The following is a 27,195-nucleotide window of genomic DNA, read 5'->3' on the forward strand; positions in this document are numbered from 1 at the left end:
GGAGAGATAGCATGGAAGGTAAGGCGTTTGCCTTTCATGCAGAAGGTCATTGGTTCAAATCCCGGTGTCCCATATGATTCCCCCGAGCCTGCCAGGAGCAATTTCTGAGCATAGAGCCAGGAGTAACCCCTGAGAAAAGCCGGGTGTGACCCAAAAAAAAAAAAAAAAAAATCTGTTTTTCCTTAAAGTGGTATCTCTGTTACTTGGGGTGTAGTTTAGTGACTGAGTACTTGCTGGCATGTATGAGGTCCTGGATTTCATTCCTGGCATTGCCAAAATAAATAAAATAATATAAAATGATGTCTGGGACATTATATTAGTAACAAACTTGTTAGGAAACTAGAACAATGGTATTTTGTCAAAACCTTTGTAACCCAAGTATGTTTTTTCTTTTTTTTTTTTTTTTTGTTTTGTTTTTTTGTTTTTTTTGTTTTTGGGCCACACCTGCCTTGCTCAGGGGTTACTCCTGGCTTGTCTGCTCAGAAAATAGCTCCTGGGCAGGCACAGGGGACCATATGGGACACCGGGATTCGAACCAACCACCTTTGGTCCTGGATCGGCTGCTTGCAAGGCAAACGCCGCTGAGCTATCTCTCTGGGCCCCCAAGTATGGTTTTTCATTGGAGTCCAAGCACCAGAACTTACCTACACATATAAAATCAAAATATTTTTAAATACTTCAAAGAGTAAAGAAAACCAAAGGATTTCCCTTTCACTTTTACCTGCAGTCAGTACATCAATACTACATCAAAGACTTTGAAAAAAAAATAAATGAAAGATTCTGAGTTTGAAGTTTAAAAGTTTTTTTTTTCTTTTTCTCTTCTTTATTTTTGTTTTGTTTTAATTTTGGTAAGGGAACCTTTGGGCAAAACTGGAAGGTACTCAGGAATGGATAAGTGGGCTCAATTCCAAACTAGGAGCTCAAAGGACCATGGGAACCATGAACAGAATTTAGGGCTCCTTCATGCTACAGCCCATTTAAATCTCTCTGGCCCCTGAAAAGATTTTTTCTTAAGTATAGGCATATGCTGTATTTCTATAGATTATTGCCATTTACTCTGGAAAGCAAATAACGAAAATTAAGTTTTCCTGACAGAAAAACAAACATGAAAATGTTTAATTAGAAATTATACTTTAGGGCCCGGAGAGATAGCACAGCTGGCGTTTGCCTTTGCAAGCAGCCAATCCAGGACCAAAAGTAGATGGTTCAAATCCGGTGTCCCATATGGTCCCCCATGCCTGCAGGAGCTATTTTTGAGCAGAACAGCCAGAGTAACCCACTGAGCAACGCTGGGTGTGGCCCATAAAACCAAAAAAAAAAAAACAAACCCAAAAAAAATGAAATTATGCTGGAGAAATAGCATGGAGGTAGGGCATTTGCCTTTTATGCAGAAGGACTCGGGTTCGAAATCCCATGCCTCCCATATGGTCCTCTGAGCCTTCCAGGAGCAATTTCTGAGCGTAGAGCCAGGGAGTAAAACCCCTGAGCGCTGCCTGATGTGACCCAAAAACCATAAAACAAAACAAAAACAAAAAAAAGAAACTATACTTTGGGGCCAGAATGAAAGCACAGTGGTAAGCATTTGCCTTGCATACAGCCCAACACAGGACAGACCAGGGTTTGATCCCCAGCATCCCATATGGTCCCCCTAGCCAGGAGCAATTACTGAGTGCATAGCCAGCAGCCAATCTGTTGACAGGCCCAGTTCCTGGCATCCCATATGGTCCCTCTGAGCCTGCCAGGAGGTTGAATTCTGAGTGCAAAGCCAGAAATAACCTGCTGAGCATTGCCAGGTGTGGCCCAAACCGCCCCCCCCCCCAAAGGTAGAAGAAAGAAAAAAAATTAATCAAGTTGCATAGTAATTTTTCGGAAGGGGAATTCAACTTATTTTCTAATAAAAATAAAATTCTAGGAGCCCAGGGAATGGCACAGCAGTACAGTAGGGCATTTGCCTTGCACTCAGTTGACCCAGGACAGACCAAGGTTTGATCCCCTGGCATCCCAGCTGGTCCCCCAGCCAGGAGCGATTTCTGAGCACATAGCCAGGGAGTAACCCCTGAGTGTGGTCCCAAAAATAAAATAAAATTCTATGTTACATAAGTTTTCAGGACTATTCATTTTATCATATTCAAGATATGATAATTAGGAATAGTGTGGTGTGGGACCGAGTGTGGTCCCAAAAATAAAATAAAATTTCTATGTTACATAAGTTTTTCAGGGACTATTCATTTTATCATATTCAAGATAGATAATTAGGAATAGTAGTTTTTATTCCAAACTGTGTTTAAAGTAATGTTTAATGGCATATACACAGAAAATAAAATAAAAATAAAATTCTATGTTACATAAGTTTTCAGGACTATTCATTTTATCATATTCAAGATATGATAATTAGGAATAGTGTGGTGTGGGACCGAGTGTGGTCCCAAAAATAAAATAAAATTCTATGTTACATAAGTTTTCAGGACTATTCATTTTATCATATTCAAGATATGATAAAATGAATAGTAGTTTTTATTCCAAACTGTTGTTTAAAGTAATGTTTAATGGCATATACACAGAAAATAAAATGTCATATAAAATATGAGTTTTTTTATACATACAATTTTAATAATAAAATTTTTGTACACTAGTGTGAAGGCCAGATGTAAAAGCTCCTCATGCCATAATCCCACCGCAGGGAAAAAGGTCTGACGCAGGTGTTGCCACAGGAAATAACGCAAACCAGACTGAGGGGGTGAAAATTACATGGTCAGGTAGTTTTCTGCCTCATCCAGGGAGAAAAAGAACAGCTAACCAGAGCTGCAGACCATCCCCAAGTGGGGAAGTAAGGGCTAAAAGGCCTATCCCTTAACCAGGTCCTGCCCAAGATGCTAGAGAAATGTAAAACAAGATGGTAAATGGGAACATCTGTTTTGGGTAAATACAAGTTGTAAACAGATACAAAGAAGACAGGAATGATCTGTTTTGGGTGAGACAAAGTTGTAAGTTGTAAACCAACACAGTAGTAGCTTTACAAAAGTCCCAAATCACACCAAATAGTTTTTGAGAAAAAGTAACAATGAGTTCTCACTTCTTACCTGGTCTGTCCAGTCGAGATGTTCCATTCCTCTCGCTGACCTGTACTTCGTGATTTTGATTTGTCTTTGCAAACAGAATCAGGTTGTTTCAAAGTGCGTTTGGCTGGCGGAGACACGTGGCTATCACTTAAACTACCATCAACATCAGCTTTCTGAAAGACAAAGTATACATGCGTCTCTGATTATTAAAATATAATACAATATTAAATGAGGGAAAATATTACTAAATCCTATGTGTCACATTTGCATGCACTTAGAGAGTAAACAGAGCAGCAATATATTCATCAATAGTATATGGATGTGCATTTGTACTTCATTCACTGCAAGCTTCCAATTCCAGAACTCTCGGCCACACATACACTTATCAAAAGTGTCAACTATAAAGACCAGGACTAAGAAGGATAGCACAGCTGTTAAGGTGCTTGTCTTGCATTTGGATAACTGTGTTTGATCCCCAACACTCTGTATGGTCTCCCAATCCCTGCCACAAGTGACCCCTGAGCACAGAAAAGTCAAGAGTTAAACTCTTGGGGCAGAGAGATAGCATGGAGATAAAGGTATTTGCCTTTCATGCAGAAGGTCATTGGTTCAAATCCCTGCGTCCCATATGGTCTCCCGAGCCTGCCAGGAGCGATTTCTGAGAAATGCAGCCAGGAGTAACCCCTGAGCCACTGTGAGCACTGCCGGGTGTGACCCAAACCCCCCACCCCAAAAAAAAAAGAGTAAACTCTTGGTGTGACCAAAAACAATAATAATGATAATCACCTGCATCATTTCTAAAAGTGGAAGCTCACTAAAAGAAGTATTAAGCTCCTGTTCTTGCAATTTTTATGTATGTGAAGTAATTAAAAGGTGGGACCTTTTATCACTCAAAACAGTTGTCAAAATCTTCGAAAAGAGGGGCCAGAGATAGCACAATGGTAGGGCATTTGCTTTGCATGCAGAAGGACGGTGGTTCAAATCCCAGCATTCCATATGGTCCCCCGAGCCTGCCGGGGGGCGATTTCTGAGCATAGAGCCAGGAAGTAGCCCCTGAGCACTGCTGGGTGTGACCCAAAAACCAAAAAAAAAAAAAAAAAACTTCGAAAAGATGGGAGAAGTGATAGTAATGCAGGTAAGCCGCTTGCCTTGTAAACAGCTGGACTGAGTTGAATCCCCAGCACCCAATATGGTCCAAAGCACCACAAGTGATCCCTGAGCACAGAACCAGAAGCCCTGAGCACCACCAGGTATGACTCGTCTCCCCCCAAAAATCACACCTATTTATACCTCTCAAAAAAATTAGTCAGAACCAGTGGTACTGAGTGGAGCCCTCAGGAAAGCAATGACAGTGGCTCAGAATCTTTGGCATAAAAGATCACATTTTAAGGGGCCGGAGCAATAGCACAGCTGTAGGACATTTGCTCTGCAAGTTGCCAATCCGAAATGGATCTGGGTTCAATCCCCATCATTCCACATGGTCCCCTAAGCTTGCCAGGAGTGATTTCTTAGTGCAGAGCCAGGAGTAATCTGAGTGCCACTGGGTGTGACCCAAAAAAAAAAACTTTCCCTATCCCCTTCGTAGTCGCCAAAACACACTTCATATTTTAACTTCATATTTCACTTACACTGTGATAAATTTTTCAAGTGTAATAATTAACATAAATGAATAACAGTTAATGTTAAAAATTTACTGCAGACCAGAAAATACTACTTCACATAGTTAAAGCCAAGAATTGAATCCCTGACGCTCCATACAGCTAGTGGCACATTGTACCAATGTGGTACATTCTCTGACACAAGTATAACCATGTACAAAACCATACGTGTGAGTTCCTTAGCCAAGTGTTCAATTCTCAGATACAAGTGTAACCCCAATACTGCAGCAAATAACAAAAGGAAAGGAAGGAGGATGTTTTGATTTTTTAATAAAAAAGGTCAGGGAGGGGGTTGGAGTGGTGGCGATAGAGGTAAGGTATTTACCTTGCAAGCACTACCCTAGGATGGACCTGGGTTCAACCCCCCCCCCCATCCCATATGGTCACCCCCAAAACCATTAGCAATTTCTGAGTGCATAGCCAGGAGTAACCCTGAGGGTCAACGAATGTGACACCCCCCCCCTCAGAAAAAAATGGTCAGGGAGATAATACAGGAGTTGGAATGCCTAATATCAGATGGCCCTCCCAAGCATTACGGAGTATACCTATGGCAAGGGTGCTCCGAAAAACCCCCTAAACCACTAGTCCAATTGGTAAAAATACTGCTAGGAGGGCCCTCTGAGCACATGCTTAAAAGTCCAAAAGAAAAAAAAAACTTTTTTTTGGTTTTTGGGTTACACCCAACAGCGCTCAGGGATTACTCCTGGCTCACTCAGAAATCACTCCTGGCAGGCATGAGGGACCATATGGATACTAGGATTCAAAGCACTGTTGGTCTTGGGTGGGACGCATGCAAGGCAAACGCCCTACCACTATGCTATCTCTCCAAACCCCCAAAGAAATATTTTAATCGTTATTTTATTTCATAAATGCACCCTTCGTATTGTGTTTTGCTAAAAACAACTATATGACCAAACAGTCAACATGTAGCCTTGCAAACAAATATAATGCATAATAAGAGGAATTCAAATGTAATCTCTGGGTTTTTTTCCAAATGTAACCTTTAGAGATAAATTCACTTATTAACATTTTTCACATAAAGACCAACTTCTAATTTTTGTGCTGTAACGCCTAAAAATTTAGCAGGAGTTTTAAAGTCATATGACTACACTGGAATTAAAAGGCACAAAGGGAAAAACAATTAGAAATTCAAACATCAGAGCATCTATAATTAAGGATAATAAATATGTTTAGTTGTGTAACATACCACTTATTAAAGTTCTCAAGAAAAGCTAGTTGCTACTTCCAAACTATCCTCAGCAGAGGAGAAATAAAAACACTTATCATACGATCCAATCCAGGGATGTAGCTCAGCAGTATTAACACTTGCATTGCCTGTGGAATGCAAGCTTAATCCCCAACACCACAAAAACGAAATACAACTCAATCACATAACAGTATTTCACAAAGTAGAAGCAAAGATGCTTACTGTATACAACAACCGAGTACTCTTAAATATTGTACTGTGGGGATGAGAGAAATAGTTCAAAGGGCTGGAGTGCTTTGCATGTGAAGGCATTTTATTACCTTAATAAAACGACCAAATGTGGCTCAGATGGCTCCCAACATCACTGGGCCCACCAAGCAGCATCATATAGCCAAAGACAGATCAGTGAACCATAAGGCCAGCAAAGCCGGAACAAGTCTTGCCAGACAGTGGCATTGCTAGAGACAACACCCAAAAATCTGACTATTTTCACTTCCCCAGATCTGGTATTCCCCAATTCCCATCCTGGGGGGGGGGGGAGGGAGGGAGGGGAGGGGGAGGGGAGGGGAGAGGGGAGAGGAGGGGAGGGAGGGAGAGGAAAGAGAGAGAGGAAGGAAGGAAGGAAGGAAGGAAGGAAGGAAGAAGGAAGGAAGGAAGGAAGGAAGGAAGGAAGGGAAGGAAGGAAGGAAGGGAGGGGGGAGGGAGGGAGGGAGGGAGGGAGGGAGGGAGGGAGGGAGGGAGGGAGGGAGGGAGGGAGGGAGGAGAGGGAGAGGGAGAGGGAGAGAGGGAGGGAGGAGAGAGAGAGAGAGAGAAGATGAGAGAGAGAGAAGAGAGAGTTAGCGAGAGAGAGAGAGGAGGAGAGGAGATGGTGAGTGAGAGACGAGAGAGAGAGAGAGAGAGAGAAAGGTTAACTGGCAAAACTTGGGTGATGGGAGACTGAAGGGCTGAAGCACATACTTTGGACAGTGGAGTCCTGGGTTCAACATCCAGTTCTGCATAGTTCTCCAGGACTGCACCTAAGCAAGTATGTCCTCCCCCAAATAATAAATTAAAATAAAAACTCAAATTTAAGATCTTTCATTGCTAATGTACTTTAATTTATACTACCTCAGATACTTCACCCTCTGACATTTATAAAATACAAAGAACAAAGTGTGCCTGAAAGGTCATCTACACCAATTATTATTCATCTGAAAGTTGACTACCTGCTACATTTAACACTTCAAATGTGCTCTAGCCAGTCAGAAGCTATTTTGACAAGAACCCCTAGTGATTTTGTACACAGCAGGATTTGGAAAGTGCCCATTAGGGGTTGAGCATTATACAGGCTATCCAACAGTAGTCACTGAAGTGATGCCATGTGTCCTAAGTTAAGGCATATCTGTTCATATAAAAACTCATCTCTATAAAAATTATCAATTTAGAAACGTCAGGCCAGCATTAATCCTTCTAACTAAAATCTACTGGTCACTATTCAAACTCCATTTCCTACATAAAATCTCATCCAAAGGGGCCGGAGAGGTGGCGCTAGAGGTAAGGCTTTGTACGATCCCCTGGTGTCCCATAAGGTCCCCCAGGCCAGGGGCGATTTCTGAGCACATAGCCAGGAGTAACCCCTCAGTATCAAACGGTGTGGCCAAAACAACAACAACAACAACAACAACAACAACAAAAATCTCACCCAAAAAAGCTAAATTAGATCTTTACCCACTCCAGCCACAACTCAGTTGTGTACATGTTACCACCTGATTTTATTCACTTCAAATACCATATTTTCCGGCATATAAGACGACTTTTGAAACAAAAAAAAAAAGTCAACCGAAAATCCGGGGTCATCTTATATGCCGAGTATATCCCGAAAAATGTTTCAATAGGCCACTAAATGAAAATTGTCTGAATATTGCCACAAAACAAATTTTCCAACTCGATCCTGCACCAATCACTGCAAGGCTGCTCTGCTCGGACCACCTCTCTTACTCAGCCAATCCAAGCAGGCTTTTTATGCATGCAAATTAGACAATGTTCTGGACCCAAATCTACACTGTTAAAAGCCTGCTCAGATGGGCCAGAGTCAGAGAGGACGTATATTACAGTATAAACTCTGAACCCTTTGCTTGTTGTGATTGGCTCACTGTGGTACATACAGTTGCAGCACAGGAAGGTTCTGTCTGATACAGTGAATATAGGCCTAAACCTATGTTTTAACTGCAAAATTAGGGAGTCGTCTTATACGCTGGCAAATACGTTATGTCAATATGCTCAAAGGGTTAGAGCAGCATACTTCATATGAGTTCAATCCCCTGTACCATGTGGTTCCCTGAGCATCCCCGTTCATGACTCCTTAACATCAAGCTGGTGGTAAACATCCCCATGTATAGTGGCTATATCCGAAAATAAAAAAAGAAAATGTGGCCCGGAGAGATAGCACAGCGGCGTTTGCCTTGCAAGCAGCCGATCCAGGACCAAAGGTGGTTGGTTCGAATCCCGGTGTTCCATATGGTCCCCCGTGCCTGCAGGAGCTATTTCTGAGCAGACAGCCAGGAGTAACCCCTGAGTACTGCCGGGTGTGGCCCAAAAACCAAAAAAAGAAAAAAATGTTTGGGCCCGGAGAGATAGCACAGTGGCGTTTGCCTTGCAAGCAGCCGATCCAGGATCAAAGGTGGTTGGTTCGAATCCCGGTGTCCCGTATGGTCCCCCGTGCCTGCCAGGGGCTATTTCTGAGCAGATAGCCAGGAGTAACCCCTGAGCAACGCCGGGTGTGGCCCAAAAACCAAAAAAATAAATAAATAAAATGTTTTCTTAAATATAAACATATGGGGCCAGAATGATCGTACAATGGGCAGTACACCTGCCTTGCAGACCATCAATCTGGGTTTGATCTTTATATGGTCCTCTCCAAGCCCAACCAGGAGAGATTCCTGAGCACAGACCCAAGAGAAAGCCCTGGGCACCACCAAATGTGACCCACAAACCATTAAAAGCAACTAAAAAAAGGCCTTTGGGGGTCCAGAGCAGTGGCGCATGCAGTAAGACGTTTGCCTTGCATGTGCTAACCTAGGACAGACAACGGTTCGATCCCCTGGTGTCCCATATGGTGCCCCAAGCCAGGAGCAATTTCTGAGCACATAGCCAGGAGTAACTTGAGCGTCACCAGGTATGGCCCAAAAAGAAAAAAAAAGCCTTTTGGGGGGGGGGGGGATGACACTTGGACCAAACCTAGCAGTGTTTGGGGGGTCACTGATCAACAGTGCTCCAGGGGCCATAGTGTCTAGGATTGAACCTGGGGCTTCCACATACAAAGCACATGTTGGGTCATGCCTGGTGGTCCTCAGGGCTCTGTGCTTAGAAATTACCCGTCAGGTGTAGGGAAAACCACATGGGATGCCTGGTATCGAACCTGGGTCAGCTGCGTGCAAAGCAAAGGCCCTACCCACTGTGCTATTGTTTCAGGCCCAGCTCTTTTATTTTTTAATCCCTTTATAAATTCATAGAAAAATAAGCCAACAAAAAGCAAGATCCCCCCCCCAAGAGTTTTATTTTTAAATTTATTTACTTTTGGATAGTGGGCCACATTCAGTAATGGGTTAGCTCAGTGTTCTTTGTTGATAGTGCTTGGGATCCATATGCAGAGCTGGAGAATGAATCAGGTCAGCTGCATACAGGGCCTGTGTCTTACTATCCCTGGTCCTCCAAATTTTTTTCCTTTTTGGTTTTGGTTTTTTGGGTCACACTCGCAGCGCTCAGGGGTTCCTCCTGGCTCTACACTCGGAAATCACTCCTGGCAGGCTTGGGGGACCATATGAGATGCCAGAATTCGAACCACTGTCCTGCATGCAAGGCAAATGCCCTACCTCTATGCTATCTCTCCGGCCCCCCTCGTTTTTATTTTTGAGCCACATTTGGTGGTGTTCCAGGGACTACTACTGACTTGTTGCATAGAAGTCACTACCAGCAGTGAGTAGTGCTCAAGGAAACCATGACCAGGATCAAACCAGAATCCTGTATAAAAGTGAGTAATCTCGGGCCCGGAGAGATAGCACAGTGGCGTTTGCCTTGCAAGCAGCCGATCCAGGACCAAAGGTGGTTGGTTCGAAACCCAGTGTCCCATATGGTCCCCCGTGCCTGCCAGGGGCTATTTCTGAGCAGACAGCCAGGAGTCACCCCTGAGCACCACCGGGTGTGGCCCAAAAACCAAAAGAAAAAAAAAAGTGAGTAATCTCTCGGGTCTTCTATTTTCAAATAAATCATTACTAGTTATTTGGAGGTTTTGGGGAGAGGAGTTTCAAGGGATAGAGAAAGCTCATGATCAAATAACTGAGAAAAAGTGAGTTCCAAGGATTTCTACTATATAACTTTTAAGTGTTTATGTTAATAATATAGAACAATTTGGGCCAGGGCATTTGCCTTTCATGCAGAAGGTCGGTGGTTCGAATCCCGGCATCCCATATGGTCCCCAAGCCTGCAGGAGTGATTTCTGAGCATGGAACCAGGAGTAACCCCTGAGCATTGCCGGGTGTGACCCAAAAAGGGGGTGGGGGGAGAGATAGCATGGAGGTAAGGTGTTTACCTTTCATGCAGAAGGTCATTGGTTCAAGTCCCTGCATCCCATATATGGTCCCCTGTACCTGCCAGGAGCGATTTCTGAGCAGACAGCCAGAAGTAACCCCTGAGCACTGCCGGGTGTGACCCAATAAAACCAAATAATAATAATAATAATAATAATAATAATAATAATAATAATATAGAACAATTTGCTAACTATAGAACATATACCATTTTACAAACTTGTTCAAGTTTTTATTGTTGTTTGTTTTTAGTTTGAGGCCCATACCCACTGATGCTCAAGGATCACTCCTGGTGGTGGTCAGCAGACTATGGTGCCATAGAAATAACCAAGTCAAGAGCATGCAAAGCAGTTGCCTTGTACTATCGTCTCAGTGTTCAATCCCTATACTATTTCTCTGGCTCCCTTTTGTAAGGCTCATATAGGTAGTACTAAGGCTTTACTAATCACTCTGTGACCATTTATTTACTCAAGAATCAGAAATCATTCAAATTTATTGCTGTAGTTTTGGGGCCATATCCAATAGTGCTCAGAGGCAAACCCTGTGGTACTCAGGGGACCATAAAGTACCAAGGATTGAACCCTGGCATCCTGCAAAGAAAGTGCTCCATTCCACTGAGTTATCTCTCCACCCCTTCACTAGGATCTTTTATTAAACAAAAGTAACTTGCTACAAAGGGCTAAAGTACATGCTTTGTATGCAGGAGTTTTAGGATTAAACCCTACAGCCACAAGATTCCCTAAGAATCATCAGCAGGGGGCCGGAGAGATAGCATGGAGGTAAAGCATTTGCCTTGCATGAAGAAGGTCGGTGTTTCGAATCTGGGCATCCCATATGGTCCCCTGAGCCTGCCAGGAGCAACTTCTGAGCATAGAGCCAGGAGGAACCCCTGAGCACAGACGGGTGTGACCCAAAAAAAAAAAAAACCCCACAAAAAAAAAGAATCATCAGCATATAGTAGGAACACAGCCAAGTGATATACCTCCAGGACGGGAGAGGGAGGGAGAGGGGAGGAGCTGCAGAGCAAGGACCGCAAGTAGGGTGCTTGTCTTTACATGTGGCTGACCCAGGTTAAATCCTGAACACTACAACCCTACAACCCCCCTACAACTCCCTACTACTCCCCGCTACAACCCCCTACCATACTTCTGGGGGAATGTCAATCTTAACCTGGTTCTGTGACTTCAAAAGCAATAAAGAGAGAGTCTTCTCTCAAAAAAAAAAAAAAAAAAAAAAAAAAAAAAAAAAAAACAAAAATACAGTGATTTTAAAAAATAAAACAACCAGTAAACTAATTACTCAAACACCATTTAATTAACTTCAAGCTTTGGGAAAGCTTTTACCTACAAACCTGATGCTAACAGTTCATCTTTAATAGATGATCATAATGCTCAGCCTTAATTTTTCATCTTCAAAGCACTTTACTAGTTAATTATAACCTAACCCTTCGAGATGGGCGTTGCCAGTTTCAGGACAAAGATATTAAAAGAGATTATGCAATCTGCCCAGAGTCATTTGGCAATCTGTGTCAAGACTGATTACAGAAAAGTCCAGAAGAAGAAAAGGCCTTTCAGAATAAGAGAATAACGAGTTAGCAAACATTTATTGAAAACACCTACTGTATATATAAAATACAATCCACTGGGTTGACAGTCACAATTACAGTACACAGCATACTATAACAAGTGCCATTACTGAAGTACATAGTTCTCTGAAAGTATAAAACAAAAACTAACAACTGCTAGTAGAGATGAAGGAAGACATTTAAAAAGATGATGAGAGGGGCCGGCGAGGTGGCACTAGAGGTAAGGTGTCTGCCTTGCAAGCGCTAGCCAAGGAAAGGACCGCGGTTTGATCCCCCAGCGTCCCATATGGTCCCCCCCCCAAGCCAGGAGCAATTTCTGACCGCTTAGCCAGGAGTAACCCCTGAGCATCGAAAAGGTGTGGCCCAAAAAAACAAAACTTAAAGAAAAAGAAGGTGATGAGGGCTTTAAAAGATAAATTTTCAGATTAAGTACAAGAAATAAGGCACTAGCCATACATATGGCTAGCTCCAGATCAAATCCCTGGCACCATGTATGGTCTCCTCCCCCAAAGGCCCCGAGCACAGAGCCAGAAGAAAGTCCAGAGACCACCAGCAGGTATAGCCCCCCCAAAAAATGAAAATGAAAAAGGCAGAAAGAGTGATATAGTACAGCAGATAGGGCATTTGCCTTGCATGAGGCCAATCAGCATTCTAATCACACATCCCATCTGGTCCCCTGACCCCAGTCTGCTCGGAGTGGTTCCTGAGCACAGAGCCAGGAGTAACCCTGAGAGCAACCAGGTGTGGCCCAAGACAAACAAACAAAAATATTAAGTTAAAAGGCAGAAACAAGGGCCGGAGCAGTGGTGGAAGCAGTAAGGCGTCTGCCTTGCACGTGCTAGCCTAGGATGGACTGCAGTTCGATCCCCCAGGGCAGATTTTTTTCTGAGCGCATAGCCAGAAGGAACCCCTGAGCGTCACCAAGTGTGGCCAGAAAAATAATTTAAAAAATTTTAAAAAGGGCAGAAACAGAAATGGTAATATATATTGTAATAATGTGATAATGGGGCAAACTGAATATTCATGGGAACATACTAATTTCAGAATGAGGTCAATTTCAGCAACAATATAAATGTACTTAGTGCTAATGCTATAGAAGATAAAGGCTGGATGACAGACATTCCCCACTTCAGTGACTTTTAAGGGCATAAGGAGTGTCTACACCTGGCAGAACCAAACCCAGATCAGTCCCGTGCAAGGTCATGTACTATTCCTCTGTACTATTAATTGCCATACCTCCAATCCCCCAACTCTACTTGGGGGGATTCCTGTCTAGATTTGAAATTTTCCAAAAACCTAGCACTTGGACATTAATGTAAAAACAAGGAAATAATACAATTTTAAATGTAAAATTCAGGGCCCGGAGAGATAGCACAGCGGCGTTTGCCTTGCAAGCAGCCGATCCAGGACCAAAGGTGGTTGGTTCGAATCCCAGTGTCCCATATGGTCCCCCGTGCCTGCCAGGAGCTATTTCTGAGCAGACAGCCAGGAATAACCCCTGAGCACCGCCGGGTGTGGCTCAAAAACTATATATTGATTACAAAAATCCTAAAGGGACGAGAGGTAGGCCAAGAGAGAGGGTACAGGAGGTTAAGGGTGTTTGCATGCCTTGTTATTCAGCTGACCCCAATATGCAGCACCATTTCTGTTCTCCCAACATCTCCAGGAATCTCTCCTGAGCAATCAGAAACAGCTCTGTGCACTGCAGTGTGGCCCAAACCCTACCCCTCCCAAAAAAAATTCTAAATGATAAATTTGTTGAGTGGTAATCAGAAGAAATGAGGGGATCCCTGTAATCAATGATAGCATAGCTTCTATGAAATAATGACTGTAAGTCATGAGAAATAACTGAGTGCTGGGAAAGTGCAGGTAATTACTGCAGTTTGGTTTATTAAAAAACCATCAATCAATTCTTGAAAGAGATGTAAACCAATCCATGAAAAATTATGGGTACATAGGCCACGAAACTGAAAGCTGGCAATCTTAGGAGGATTGCCCAAGTCCCCACCCTGCACACCACACAAAGTCACACCAGCTGCACCCATCACCCACAACTGTCACTTTGCCAATGACCCTGCTTCACCATTCATCTACAGCTCTCTTCAGAGATGTTAATCTGACCAAAACTCCAGGTATGCCAGTATTTGGGCTGATCTCACCACAACTTTTTTGGAATGAGTACAGGCATCCTCCCTTACCCCCACACCCATACCCCCGCCTTCTTGTACTTCCAGAAGATCTAGCAGTGGAAAACATACCCCCCAAAAGCCAGTTTCAGCAATAATGCTTGAAATTCCTAGACTGTGCAGCTGCAAACACAGCCATACTACACCTCCAATTTTTTTAGTACTGTTATTCACTTCAGAAAAACAGGGATGCCAATTTAGATGCCGGAGTATTTAAAGTCAGCTAATGTTCAAAAACAAAAAGTCAAAGGATAATCAATTAGCAACGTGAGAGTAATAGACCTTCTAACAATGACTTCATGACCTCATTGTGATATAATTCTTACAAATTTTGTGTCACTGTACTCTTATCTTTTATTCTTTTTTAATAATTTCACAGCCACTTCCTGTAGACACATGTTCTATGATCAAGAATTCCAACTATCAACTATGCCAATTTCTTTTTGTTTGTTTGTTTTTGGGTCACACCTGGCAGCACCTAGGGGTCACTTCTGGCTCTATGCTCAGAAATCGCTCCTCGCAGGCACGAAGGGGGGGGACCATATGGGATGCTGGGATTCGAACCAATGACCTTCTGCATGGAAGGCAAATGCCTTACCTCCATGCTATCTCTCCGGCCCCCACTATGTCAATTTCTAACAATGAATTAATGGCCTCCTTGTAATATAATTTTCACAAATTTTTGTGTCATTGTTCTTTTTTTCTCTTTTCTCATTTTACTAATTTCACTGCCACTTTCTGTAGACAAATGTTTTATGATCATCTGCCAACTACGTGATACGTGGGCATTAAATAAAGTAATTTGAGGCCAGAGCAGTGACTCAGGTGGTAGGGTGTTTGCCTTGTATGTGCTAACCTAAGACAGACCATGGTTTGATTCCCCAGCGTCCCATATGGTCCCCCAAGCCAGGAGCAATTTCTGAGCACATAGCCAGGAGCACCACTGAGTGTGGCCAAAAAAAAAAAAATGTCATTTATATATATTTAAGGACAGGGCTAAAACAATAAAACAGTAGGTAGAGTACCTGCCTTGCACATAACCAACCTTGGGTTCCATCCCAGGCTCCCTAAGTCCCACCAGATGTAAGTCCTGGCACCATCACATGTGACCCCAAATTAAATAAATAAATAAAATTTATTATCAAATATTTTTGTTTGTTTGTTTTGGGGCCACACCTGGCTATCTGCTCAGAAACAGCTCCTGGCAGGCACAGGGACACCGGGATTCGAACCAACCACCTTAAGTCCTGGATCGGCTGCTTGCAAGGCAAACGCCGCTGTGCTATCTCTCCAGCCCCATTATATTTCTAAAAATTTACGAAGTCAGGGGACTTCTGAAGGGGAGGTGAAAAAAAGCTCAGGGGTTACTTGTGGCTCTGCCCTCAGGAATTATTTCTGGTAATGCTTGGTTCCATACGAAATGCTGGGGATGGAACCCAAGCCGGCCATGAGCAAGGCAGGTGTCCTACCAGCTGTAGTATCTCTCTAGGCACAAAGACTTTCTACAATGACCTGGTTTCTTATAAGCAAAAGGAGTCAGAAAAGAAGTAAAATTAAAATGTAAATAAGAGGGGCCGGAGTGGTGGCGTAAGCAAGTAGGCGTTTGCCTTGCATGTCTAACCTAGGACAGACCACAGTTGGATTCCCCGGCCCATATGGTCCCCCAAGCCAGGAGCAATTTCTGAGTGCATAGCCAGGAGTAACCCCTGAGCGTCACCGGGTGTGGCCCAAAACCACACACACAAAAAAAAGTAATTAAGAAAGTAACTTGGATGCTCGCTTCCGGCAACACATATACTAAAACTGGACCGATACAGAGATTAGCATGGCCCCTGCATAAGGATGACACGCAAATTCGTGAAGCGTTCCATATTTAAAAAAAGAAAAAGAAAAAAGTAACTTGGGGGGGGCCTTAGACGCAGAGGGATAATGGTTCGAATCCCGGCATCCCATATGGTCCCCCGAGCCTGCCGGGAGCAATTTCTGAGCATGGAGCCAGGAGTAACCCCTGAGCGCTTCCAGGTGTAACCCCCCCAAAAAAAAGAAAAAAAAAGAAAGTAACTTGGAAAGCTGAGGAGATATGCAGGAGACCCTGAGTTCTGGGACAAGCATGACCTGAAGAAGAGCACCACCAAACCAACAGCAAGCACCAAGTTATCATGAGACTACAGCTAGGGCAAATTATCAGTAGAAGGGCACACCCTACCCCACCCTGACCAGAACTGCTGGGGAGTTGTTCCTCCAGACCATCCCTAAGAGGAAAAAGAAAAAAAATAAAACGATGAGAAAATTATCCTCCAACTAACAAGAAAAATGGCATTAAAACATTATCCCGGGGCCGGAGAGATAGCATGGAGGTAAGGCGTTTGCCTTTCATGCAGGAGTTCATCAGTTGGAACCCATATGGTCCCCCATGCCTGCAAGGAGCAATTTCTTAATTTCTGAGCCTGGAGCCAGGAATAACCCCTGAGCACTGGCGGGTGTGAGCCAAAAACCACCAAAAAAAAAAGAAAAGAAAAGAAAGAAAAGAAAAGAAACATTATCCCCAAGCCCAAATCTGAAAGGGGATGGATGCAATCTTTTCTAATTTCCTTTAGAAGTTTTTTTTCTCTTAAATACTCCTGAGCCAGGCATATAGCACCTTAAAACACTGAAGCACAGTTTCTGCAGCAGGAGGTTCAGGTCTGATCCATGGCACCACATAGGCCTCTGAGCGGTCACCAACAAGAGTAACCCATGGGGGGCCCGGAGAGATAGCACAGCGGCGTTTGCCTTGCAAGCAGCCGATCCAGGACCAAAGGTGGTTGGTTCGAATCCCAGTGTCCCATATGGTCCCCCGTGCCTGCCAGAAGCTATTTCTGAGCAGACAGCCAGGAGTAACCCTTGAGCACCGCCGGGTGTGGCCCAAAAACCAAAAAAAAAAAAAAAAAAGGAGTAACCCATGAATTAAGGTTTTTTGTTTTTTGGTATTTTTTGGGGGGCCACACCCAGTGGCACTCAGGGGTTACTCCTGGCTCTGCGGTCAGAAATCGCCCCTGGCAGACTCGGGGGACCATATGGATGCTGGTAATTGAACCAGGTCCATCCGGAGTTGGACACGTGCAAGGCAGATGCCCAAATCGCTCCGGCCCCTGAACTATTGCTCCTGGCTTGGGGGACTATAGTTTAAAAAATTATTGGGGCCTGAGCAGTAGCACATGGCTGACCCAGGACGGAACTTGTTTCAATACCCAGTATCCCATATGGTTCCCCCTAGCCAGGAGCGGTTTCTGAGTGCAGAGCCAGGAGTAACTCCTGAGCGCCTCCAAATGTGGTTCCCCCACCCCCCCCAAAAAAAAAATTCCTATGCACACTGTGTATATCTTATTTTGAATTTTAAAAACAAAACGGGAACAAATAAAAATTTCAAATGAAGAACAAGTAAGGTTAAATCATAACATACCAGTATTTCTTTTTTAGGAGGGTGAGGGGTCCACACCTGATCTAGAGCTCAGGGTTTACTCCTGGCTCTGAGTTCAGGAATTGCTCCTGGCAACTGATTCCTGGGATGCCAGGAATCGAACCAGGGTCCGGGTTGGCCATGTGCAAGGCTATCATCGCTCCAGGCAACTTACCAGTATTTCAATGGGAACCATGGGCCTACTTTTGAAGGGGTCATAGGAAGGCCACACAGGCCCCGGTGATGGGACCTGGGACAAGTCCAGGTCGCCAGATAAGCCCAACAGGTAGCAGCCACAAAAATGCCCTCCGGGACAGAGAAATGTCCTTGGGCGGGCCACAAGTGAATTTGAGGTCCTGTGGTAGAGTTTAGGGGATACAGAGCTAGGAAAGGCCCCTGAGCACTGCTAGTTGGTCCAACAAACAAAACAAAACAAAACAAAACAAAACAAAACAAAACAAAGTGTTCCTGTTTTCATAAAAAATCTTTTTAGAAAGGCAATTTCTCTTTGTGGGGGAAAAAAAAAGGCACAGAAGCAGCAATTACTATAACAAAACAAAAGTGACACTGCTGTTTTGTTTACTTAGAGCCAAGACAATTCTATAAACTAAAACTTCAGGTACTAAAATGTTCTACATTTTCTTCCAATATCTCCCAAGAGCAATGACTTACTACTGATTTAATACTTCTAAAAAGGGGCCAGAGCAATAGGACATCGGTGGGGCGTTTTAGCCTTGCACTTGCATGCAGCCAACCTGGGTTCAATCCCCAGCATATCCCTTAGGGTTCCCCCGAGCCTGCCAGGAACGACTTCTGAGCGCAGAACCAGGAGTAATTCCTGAGCGCCGCTGGATGTGGCCCAAAACTAAAAATAAAGAAAACTTCAACCAATCATGAAATAATATAGACACAGAAATATATAATTTTGGGGGCTGGAGCAGTAGAGCATTTGCCTTGCACGCAGCTGAGACCTCGGTTTGATCCCCCAGCGTCCCATATGGCCCACCAAGTCAGGAGTGATTTCTGAGCGCAATGCCAGGAATAATCTGAGTGTCACCGGGTGTGGCCAAAAAAAAACCAAACACAATAAAAAGTGCTGGGCATTTGGGACCACGGTTAGATTCCCACCCACCCCCACCCCCACCCCCCACTCCCACCCCCCCATCCCATATAGCCCCAAGCCAGGAGTGATTTCTAAGCGCAATGCCAGGAGTTGAGTGTCACTGGGTGTGGCCCAAAATTAAAAAAAAATAAATCTATTATAAGTAGAGGCCAGAGTGATAACATATGGTAGGGCTTTTGCTTGGTTTTTTTGTTTGTTTGGCTTTGTTTTGTTTTCTGGACCATACCCAGTGACGATCAGGGGTAACTCCTGGCTTGGGAGACCAAATGGGACATTGGGGATCTGACCAGGTCCATACTGGGTCAGCTGTGTGGAAGGCACACACTACTGCTACACTGTAGCTCTGGCCCCATGGGCTTTTGCCTTGCACGCAGCCAACCCAGGTTCAATCCAGGTATCCCATATGGTCCCCCAAGCCTGCCAGGAGTAATTTCTGAGCGCGGAGCCAGGAGTAATCTCTAAATTCCACTGGGTTTGGGGGAAAAAAAATCTATTATAGGGCTGTAGCAATAGTAGAGTAGGTAAAGGTGCTTGTCTTGCACATGGCTAACCTGGGTTTGATCCCCGGCATCCTGCATGGTCTCCTGACTCATGCTACTACAAGCCAGGATGTAGCCTGAAATGCAACAAAAATTTTATAATTGAAAAGTCTTCTTCCTAGGAGATAAAGATGTCTTCAAATTTTTGTTCATTGGACGTACCCAGCTATACTGTCACTCTGGCCCGCAAGCACTTGGTTTTATTTTTAACTGGAAATATTAACATTTACAATGAAAAGGGGCCAGAGCGACAGACAGTACAGCAAGTAAGGAGTATCCAGTTCTATCCCAGGGACCCTATGCGGACCCCGAGCACCACCAGGAGAAATTTCTGTGCAGAGCGAGGGGTAATCCCTGAGTATTGCCAGCTGAGGATACCCCCCTCGAAATAAAAGTAAAATGAAAGGACACAATATACTAAAAAATGCCATAGACATGAAGGTGAATGGTAAGCTAGTCTTATACTATAGCAATAACAAATGTGATTTAATCATCAAATTTACCTCAGGAGATTGCTAGATCATTCAGTGAGGCAGTAAAAACAAATATTATATCTCTATCCTAAAAATTGATATAGTTGAAATAAGGATACTAGTTTGGCTTACTAGAATTAAACTACCAGCTCATAACCCATGTCTGTTCGATCTTAGGGCCACACCCAATTGTGGGTGTGGAGAAACTGATACACTACCTGACATGCATTAAGTGAGGCATCATACACAAAGGTGGACCATTCAGAAAAAGAAGATACAGGAGAATCTAAAGATCACAGTGAGAAAATGATAGAAAGGGTAGGAGATGATATGAAGGATAGATCTAGATCTCATGGATTTATCTATAGCAAGAGGTCAACCCAGGTGGATCGCCAACACGTAGCCAACACAGAGTCAGAAGAGCTAAAACTGTATCAAAAGAAACCATCTCCCAAAAATCATGCTCTGCAATTTTCCTCCAGAAAAACTCATGTTGCATCCTGAACACAACGCTAACCCTAACCATCTCCCCATCTCCTCCCCTCACATTTTGGGGGGAGCACACCCACTAGTACTCACTCTGCTCTGTGCAGAACCAGGGGCAGCAATGTGCATGGCAAATGCCGTATCCACTGTACAATCTCCCAGCCCATGTTTCTAGGCACTGTTTCTAGGACATCTGCACAGAGGTTACACTGATTTTCCTTTTCCTACAAAGAACTCACTCCGGCCTGAGTCCACAGTTCACCAGGACCTTGGGTGGCAGGGACCAGTTCCCATGCCAAGCACAACAAATGCGATTCCGGCACAGCGTGATACTGGCTGTGGGATAATAGGACACTAGCATCTGTGTGCTAGAGTCTCTTGACTATTCCTAACCCATACCAGACTTTCTTCCCCAGGGGTGGCTGAGGTGGATCAAGCAGAAAATGTGGAAGCACTCTTCCTCCCATGCTTTCTACTTTGCCAAAATCACCCACATCACAATCTCTGACCCTATTTCATAATTTTTAAATTAAATATATATATATATACATATATATTTCCCCCAAAGAGCTGAGGTCAAAAGGTCTTGGGTACCCCTTCATCTTAAATGCCTAGCTAATGAGTTACTTGACTTAAAAAAAATTAAAGAAATTTCCATTTTCAATTTAGAAACTACAGTTTCTAAATAATTGTGTGACCTTTGACAACTATCACTTTCCTATAATTTATTCACCTAATGCTGGAAGATGAACAATAAAAACTAAATATGCTAATTTTTATTTGTGTGTGTGTGTGTGTGTGTGTGTGTGTGTGTGTGTGGGTGTGTGTGTGCGCGCGTGCGCGAGCTGTACCCAGCATTGCTTGAGGATCATATGGTATGCTAGGGATTAAACCCAGGTTCATCCAGTCAAGACAAGTGTACTATTCCCACTTTATTATTGCTCCAAGCCTAAATTTTTTTTTTTTTTTTTGGTTTTTGGGCCACACCCTGTGACGCTCAGGGGTTACTCCTGGCTATGCGCTCAGAAGTTGCTCCTGGCTTCTTAGGGGACCATATGGGACGCCGGGGGATCGAACCGCGGTCCGTCCTAGGCTAGCGCAGGCAAGGCAGGCACCTTACCTCCAGCGCCACCGCCCGGCCCACCAAGCCTAAATTTTTAATTTAAAACTGCCAGGGACCTAAACTTCTTTTTTTTAATATTTATTTATTTAGGTTTTTGAGCCACACCCAGTTGCACTCAGGGGTTACTCTTGGTTGTGCTCAGAAACCACTACTGACAGGATTGGGGAACCATGTGGGATGCTGGGAATCGAACCCGGGCCTGTCCCAGATTGGACACATGCAAGGTAAATGCCCTACCACTGTGCTATTGCTCCACTCCCCACCTTTTTTTAACATTTATTTAAGGAACTTAAATTTCTAATTTAAAACTTTCAGGAGCTGGGGCCTGAGAGATAACATGGAGGTAAGGTGTTTGCCTTTCATGCAGAAGGTCATTGGTTCGAATCCCAGCATCCCATGGTCCCTCGAGCCTGACAGGAGGGATTTCTGAGCGTGGAGCCAGGAGTAACCCCTGACCCAAAAAACAAAAACAAAAACAAAAAAAAACAAAAACAAAAACAAAAAAAACTTTCAGGAGCTACTAAAGTGCTTGCCTCGCATGTAGCCAAACCCAATTCAATCCACAACACTGTAGCACAGCCGGGTAACTAGAGAAAAGAAATGGGTGCATCCCCCACACACAGCCTGTGACACAGTTATTCAAAAAAATAATTTTAAACTTTTAAATTTTTAATGCAAAAATCATCCAACAATTTGTGAATTTGTGGTGTAAATTTCTCTCTTTAGTAAAATCCTATAAAATATGCCTGTTCCTCTCCCTATACTCACTCCCTAAATTCAGAAAGCAATTATTAAAATCATTGTCATGGGGCCGGAGAGATAGCATGGAGGTAAGGCGTTTGCCTTTCATGCAGGAGGTCATCGGTTCGAATCCCGGCGCCCCATATGGTCCCCTGTGCCTGCCAGGAGCAATTTCTGAGCCTAGAGCCAGAAATAACCCCTGAGCACTGCCGGGTGTGACCCAAAAACCACAAAAAAAATAAAATAAAATAAAATCATTGTCATATATTTCATATCCCTAAAGGCTACTGATCCCACTTCCACTCTCCAACCATTCCTAGAAGCAATTTCAGAGTCTAGTTAAAAAAAAATCTATCAAAAAGATCAGAGATAGTACAGTAGGTAAGGCATTTACCTTGCACAGAGTTGCAACAGGTTTGATCCCTCACATCCCATTTGGTTCCCTAAACCTGCCAGGAATAATTCCTTAGGGTAGTCAGGAGTAACCTCTGAGTAGCACCCGGAATAACAAAACAAAACAAACAAAAAAAAACCCCACTATACACACACACACACACACACACACACACACACACACACACACACAATCTATCAGGAGTATGAGGAGAAGGGGAAAATATACAGTATGTATAGTATTTCCTAACAAAACATACTTCCTCACTTTTCCAGATAGAAGCTACTTGACTGAACCATATCAAAGAGAAGTGATAAAGAGAAATGATACTAGATTTACCTTTACTACTTTTTATTTATTTTAGTCTTCTATAAGCCAACTGTCTTCCACAGTTGTTTCTCCAGTAATACCTGACTTCTTACCATAACCTGCATTACAGGATTGGAGAAAGTATTAAACACCAGTATGATATGATAACTATATCTTTTGTTTTTTGGGGGGGGGGATAGGGAACCACAGCCAATAGTGCTCAGGGTTGACTCCAGGATCTACACTCAGGGATTACTCTAGTGGGTTTGGGGGACCACAAAAAATTCCAAGGATCGAACCTGGGTCAGTCTCGTACACGGCAAACACCCAATCTACAATACTAAGAATCTGACCCTTACTCCTCTTCTTTTTGTTATCACACCAAACATGCATAAGACCAAAATACAACAAATAAGCATTATCAAAAGTAAAGACTGTCAGTATAAAAATAGCTAAAAATGAGGCATATCTTCATCCATTCAAAAAATATTTACTGAACAGTGTCTGGAAGAGACACTATTGTAGGCATTCAAACCACAGCTGTGAACAAGACAATCTCTTTTGGAGAAAGGGGTTTGGGCAACTCTGGCTCTACAGTGGGAAGGGAACTAAGCAGAGCTGAGGATCCAACCAAGCTAACCACAAAATGGTTAAGGAAAGTACCTTAACCTCTGTACTATTGTCAATTCCCCAGCTACACAATCTCTCTTTTTTATTTTTTTTTTTTGCTTTTTTTTTTTTTCCGGCCACATCCGTTTGATGCTCAGGCATTACTCCTGGCTAAGGGCTCAGAAATTGCCCCTGGCTTGGGAAGACCATATGCGAAGCCGGGGGATGGAACCACGGTCCTTCCTTGGCTGCGCTGCAAGGCAGACACCTTACCTCTAGTGCCACCTCACCGACCCCACAATTTCTTTTTTAAAAAGAAATCTAAATCAGGGGCTGGAGAGATAGCATAGAGGTAAGGCGTTTGCCTTTCATGCAAGAGGTCATCGGTTCGAATCCCAGCGTCCCATATGGTCCCCCGTGCCTGCCAGGAGCAATTTCTGAGCATGGAGCCAGGAGTAACCCCTGAGCACTGCCGGGTGTGACCCAAAAACCACAAAAAAAAAAAAAAAAAAGAAATCTAAATCAAAGACTTACACCAGAATATTTGGTGAATAGAGGCCTGGAATTCTTTTCTTTTTCTTAATATCTTTATTTAAACACCATATTTACAAACATGATTGTAGTTGGGTTTCAATCATAAAAAGAAAACCTTCTGGGCCGGGCGGTGGCGCTGGAGGTAAGGTGCCTGCCTTACCTGCGCTAGCCTAGGAGACGGACCGTGGTTCGATCCCCCGGCGTCCCATATGGTCCCCCAAGCCAGGAGCGACTTCTGAGCGCATAGCCAGGAGTAACCCCTGAGCGTCACCGGGTGTGGCCCAAAAACCAAAAAAAAAAAAAAAACCTTCGGGGCCAGGAAGGTGGCGCTAGAGGTAAGGTGTCTGCCTTGCAAGCGCTAGCGTAGGACGGACCGCGGTTCGATCCCCCGGCGTCCCATATGGTCCCCCCAAGCCAGGGGCGATTTCTGAGTGCATAGCCAGGAATAACCCCTGAGCGTCAAACGGGTGTGGCCCAAAAACCAAAAAAAAAAAAAAAAAAAGAAAACCTTCCTTCACCCGTGCAACATTCCCATACCAATGCCCCCATCTCCCACTCCTGGTCCCCGCCTGTATTCAAGACAGGCTTTCTACTTCCCTCGCATATTGATTGACATTATTATGATAGTCCTCAGTGCAGTTATTTCTCTAACTGCACTCACCACTCTTTGTGGTGAGCTTCATATGGTGAGCCAGTCCTTCTGGTCCTGATCTCTGGTAATTATTTAAATGTCTTTTATTTTTCTTAAAACCCATAGATGAGTAAGACTATTCTGTGTGTGTCTCTCTCCCTCTGACTTGCTTCACTCAGCATAATAGATTCCATGTACATCCATGTATAGGAAAATTTCATGACCAACTCTCCTAATGGCTGCATAATATTCCATTGTGTACATGTACCAGTTTCTTTAGCCATTCATCTGTTAAAGGGCATCTTGGTTGTTTCCAGAGTCTGGCTATTGTAAATAGCGCTGCAATGAATACAGGTGAAAAAGGGGTTTTTGTATTGCTTTTTTTAAGTTCCTAGGTATATTCCTAGGAAGGGCCTGGAATTCTTATTTCACTTAAAATCTGTCATTCATTGGCCTCTACCTCAACAGACTTATTTTCCTAATTTCTCATTACAGGGGCCACAAACATAGTACAGTGGATAGGGTACTAACAGTGCATGCAACTGACTTGAGTTTGATCCCTGGCATACTATATGGTACTGAGCCTGCCAGGTGTGATTCCTGAGTACAGTGCAAGGAGTAAGTCCTGAACACCATCAGGTGTGGCCCAAAAACCAAAGTAATAATAAAAATTTCACAGAACTTGTGTGATAGTACAGTGGGTACTGTGCTTGCCTTGCAAGCAGCTCACCCAGGTTCGAATCCCAGCATACCGTAATAGCCACCACCCAAACCCTGAGTGCAGAGCTGGAGTAATCCTTAAATATCCGTGGGCATACCCCTCAAAAATGTAAAATTATTAATAATAATGTCTCATACATTCTATGCATACTTGTATCCTGAAGATAATAACTTGGTTTTAAATCCTCTTCTCAAAATCCAATCGTAATGATTTTCAGAAAACAGAATGACTTTTTCATATGCTATTTATTCACTCAACAGCTATTAAGCATTTTACGTGTTAGAGACTACATCAAGCATGGGTATACAATTATGGGGAAATAAGATAGAGGATGTGCCTTTATGGAGAGTAGAGCCTACTATTATGAAATAGTTTAAGACAGAGCTTTACCACAGCTGTATATCCTACCCTCAAACTACAACCTAAAAAAATTCTTTTTAAAGTTTTTTAAAGGGGGCCGTAGAGATAGATAGCATGGAGGTAGGGCATTTGCTTTGCATGCAGAAGGACGGAGGTTCAAATCCCAGCATCCCATGTGGTGCCCCGAGCCTGCCAGGAGAGATTTCTGAGCGGAGAGCCAGGAGTAACTCCTGAGCATCGCCAGGTGTAGCCCAAAAACCAATCAATTAATAAACTGCTTTAAAAAAAAATCTTAGGGTCCGGGAAGGTGGCACTAGAGGTAAGGTGTCTGCCTTGCAAGTGCTAGTGTAGGACAGACCACGGTTCAATCCCCCGGCGTCCCATATGGTCCCCCCCAAGCCAGGAGCGATTTCTGAGCGCATAGCCAGGAGTAACCCGAGTGTCAAACTGGTGTGGCCCAAAAACCAAAAAAAAAAAAAAAAAAAAAAAATTGGGGCCGGGCAGTGGCGCTAGAGGTAAGGTGCCTGCCTTGCCTGCGCTAGCCTTGGATGGACCGCGGTTCGATCCCCCGGTGTCCCATATGGTCCCCCAAGCCAGGAGCGACTTCTGAGCGCATAGCCAGGAGTAACCCCTGAGCATCACCGGGTGTGGCCCAAAAACCAAAAAACAAAAAAAAAACTCTAAAAACTAATACAAGGGGGACAGAGATAATAGTATGAGACTGACCTGGGTTCAAAGAAGCACAGTCGGGCATAAAACCTTGAACAGCACTTGGTGTGGCCCAAAAACCAAAAATAAATAAATACCCTTAGTTTAGTTGTACAGTTTTTGTTTACCAGTAATAGCACCTAGATCTTTTTTTTTTTTTTTTTTTGGTTTTTGAGTCACACCTGGTGGTGCTCAGGGGTTACTCCTGGCTGTCTGCTCAGAAATAGCTCCTGGCAGGCACGGGGGACCATATGGGACGCCCGGGTTCGAACCAACCACCTTTGGTCCTGGATCGGCTGCTTGCAAGGCAAACTCCGCTGTAGCACCTAGATCTTATGCATGCAAAGCATGGATTTCACGTTGAGCCACATTCCAAGTCTCATTCATAAAGAAAGTGTTTTGTTTGTTTGCAGGAGTGAGTGGGAGCGCTCTCTCTCTCTCTCTCTCTCTCTCTCTCTCTCTCTCTCTCTCTCTCACATACACACACACACACACACACACACACACACACACACACACAAAACTTCACACCTGGCAATGTTGGGATGCAAAGCTGGGGATTAAACTCGCAGCCCACTGAGCTATTTTCCCAACCCCAAAATATCTCATTTTATTCAAAAATTTCAAATGTTGGGAGAGATAGAACGGGGTGGGAGGAGGCATTTATTTGCCTTGCTCTCAAGGAATTCTAGTGTGATCCTTGGCATAAGCTCAAAGTACAACTTAGGTGTGCCCCATCCACCCA

General features: G+C 43.8%; 1 protein-coding gene, 1 long non-coding RNA gene and 1 other non-coding gene across 3 annotated transcripts in view; 2 read left to right on the forward strand and 1 right to left on the reverse strand.

Annotated features, from left to right (window-relative positions):
- On the forward strand, positions 1–25,990 carry LOC126024060 (uncharacterized). Its single transcript, XR_007500872.1, has 2 exons — positions 1–64; positions 25,910–25,990. It is a non-coding gene; the product is annotated as an uncharacterized LOC126024060 (long non-coding RNA).
- ATAD2B (ATPase family AAA domain containing 2B) overlaps positions 1–27,195 on the reverse strand; it is a 150,623-nt gene that overhangs the window by 118,144 nt on the left and 5,284 nt on the right. Inside the window, exon 2 of the mRNA XM_049784505.1 lies at positions 3,081–3,232. Coding sequence (XP_049640462.1) covers positions 3,081–3,232 — 152 coding nt within the window. The remainder of the gene's footprint in view (positions 1–3,080; positions 3,233–27,195) is intronic.
- On the forward strand, positions 16,033–16,137 carry LOC126025251 (U6 spliceosomal RNA). The gene has a single exon (XR_007501286.1). It is a non-coding gene; the product is annotated as a U6 spliceosomal RNA (small nuclear RNA).

Source organism: Suncus etruscus, chromosome 12 (genome assembly GCF_024139225.1).
Source record: "Suncus etruscus isolate mSunEtr1 chromosome 12, mSunEtr1.pri.cur, whole genome shotgun sequence".
NCBI classification, from domain to species: Eukaryota; Metazoa; Chordata; class Mammalia; order Eulipotyphla; family Soricidae; genus Suncus; species Suncus etruscus.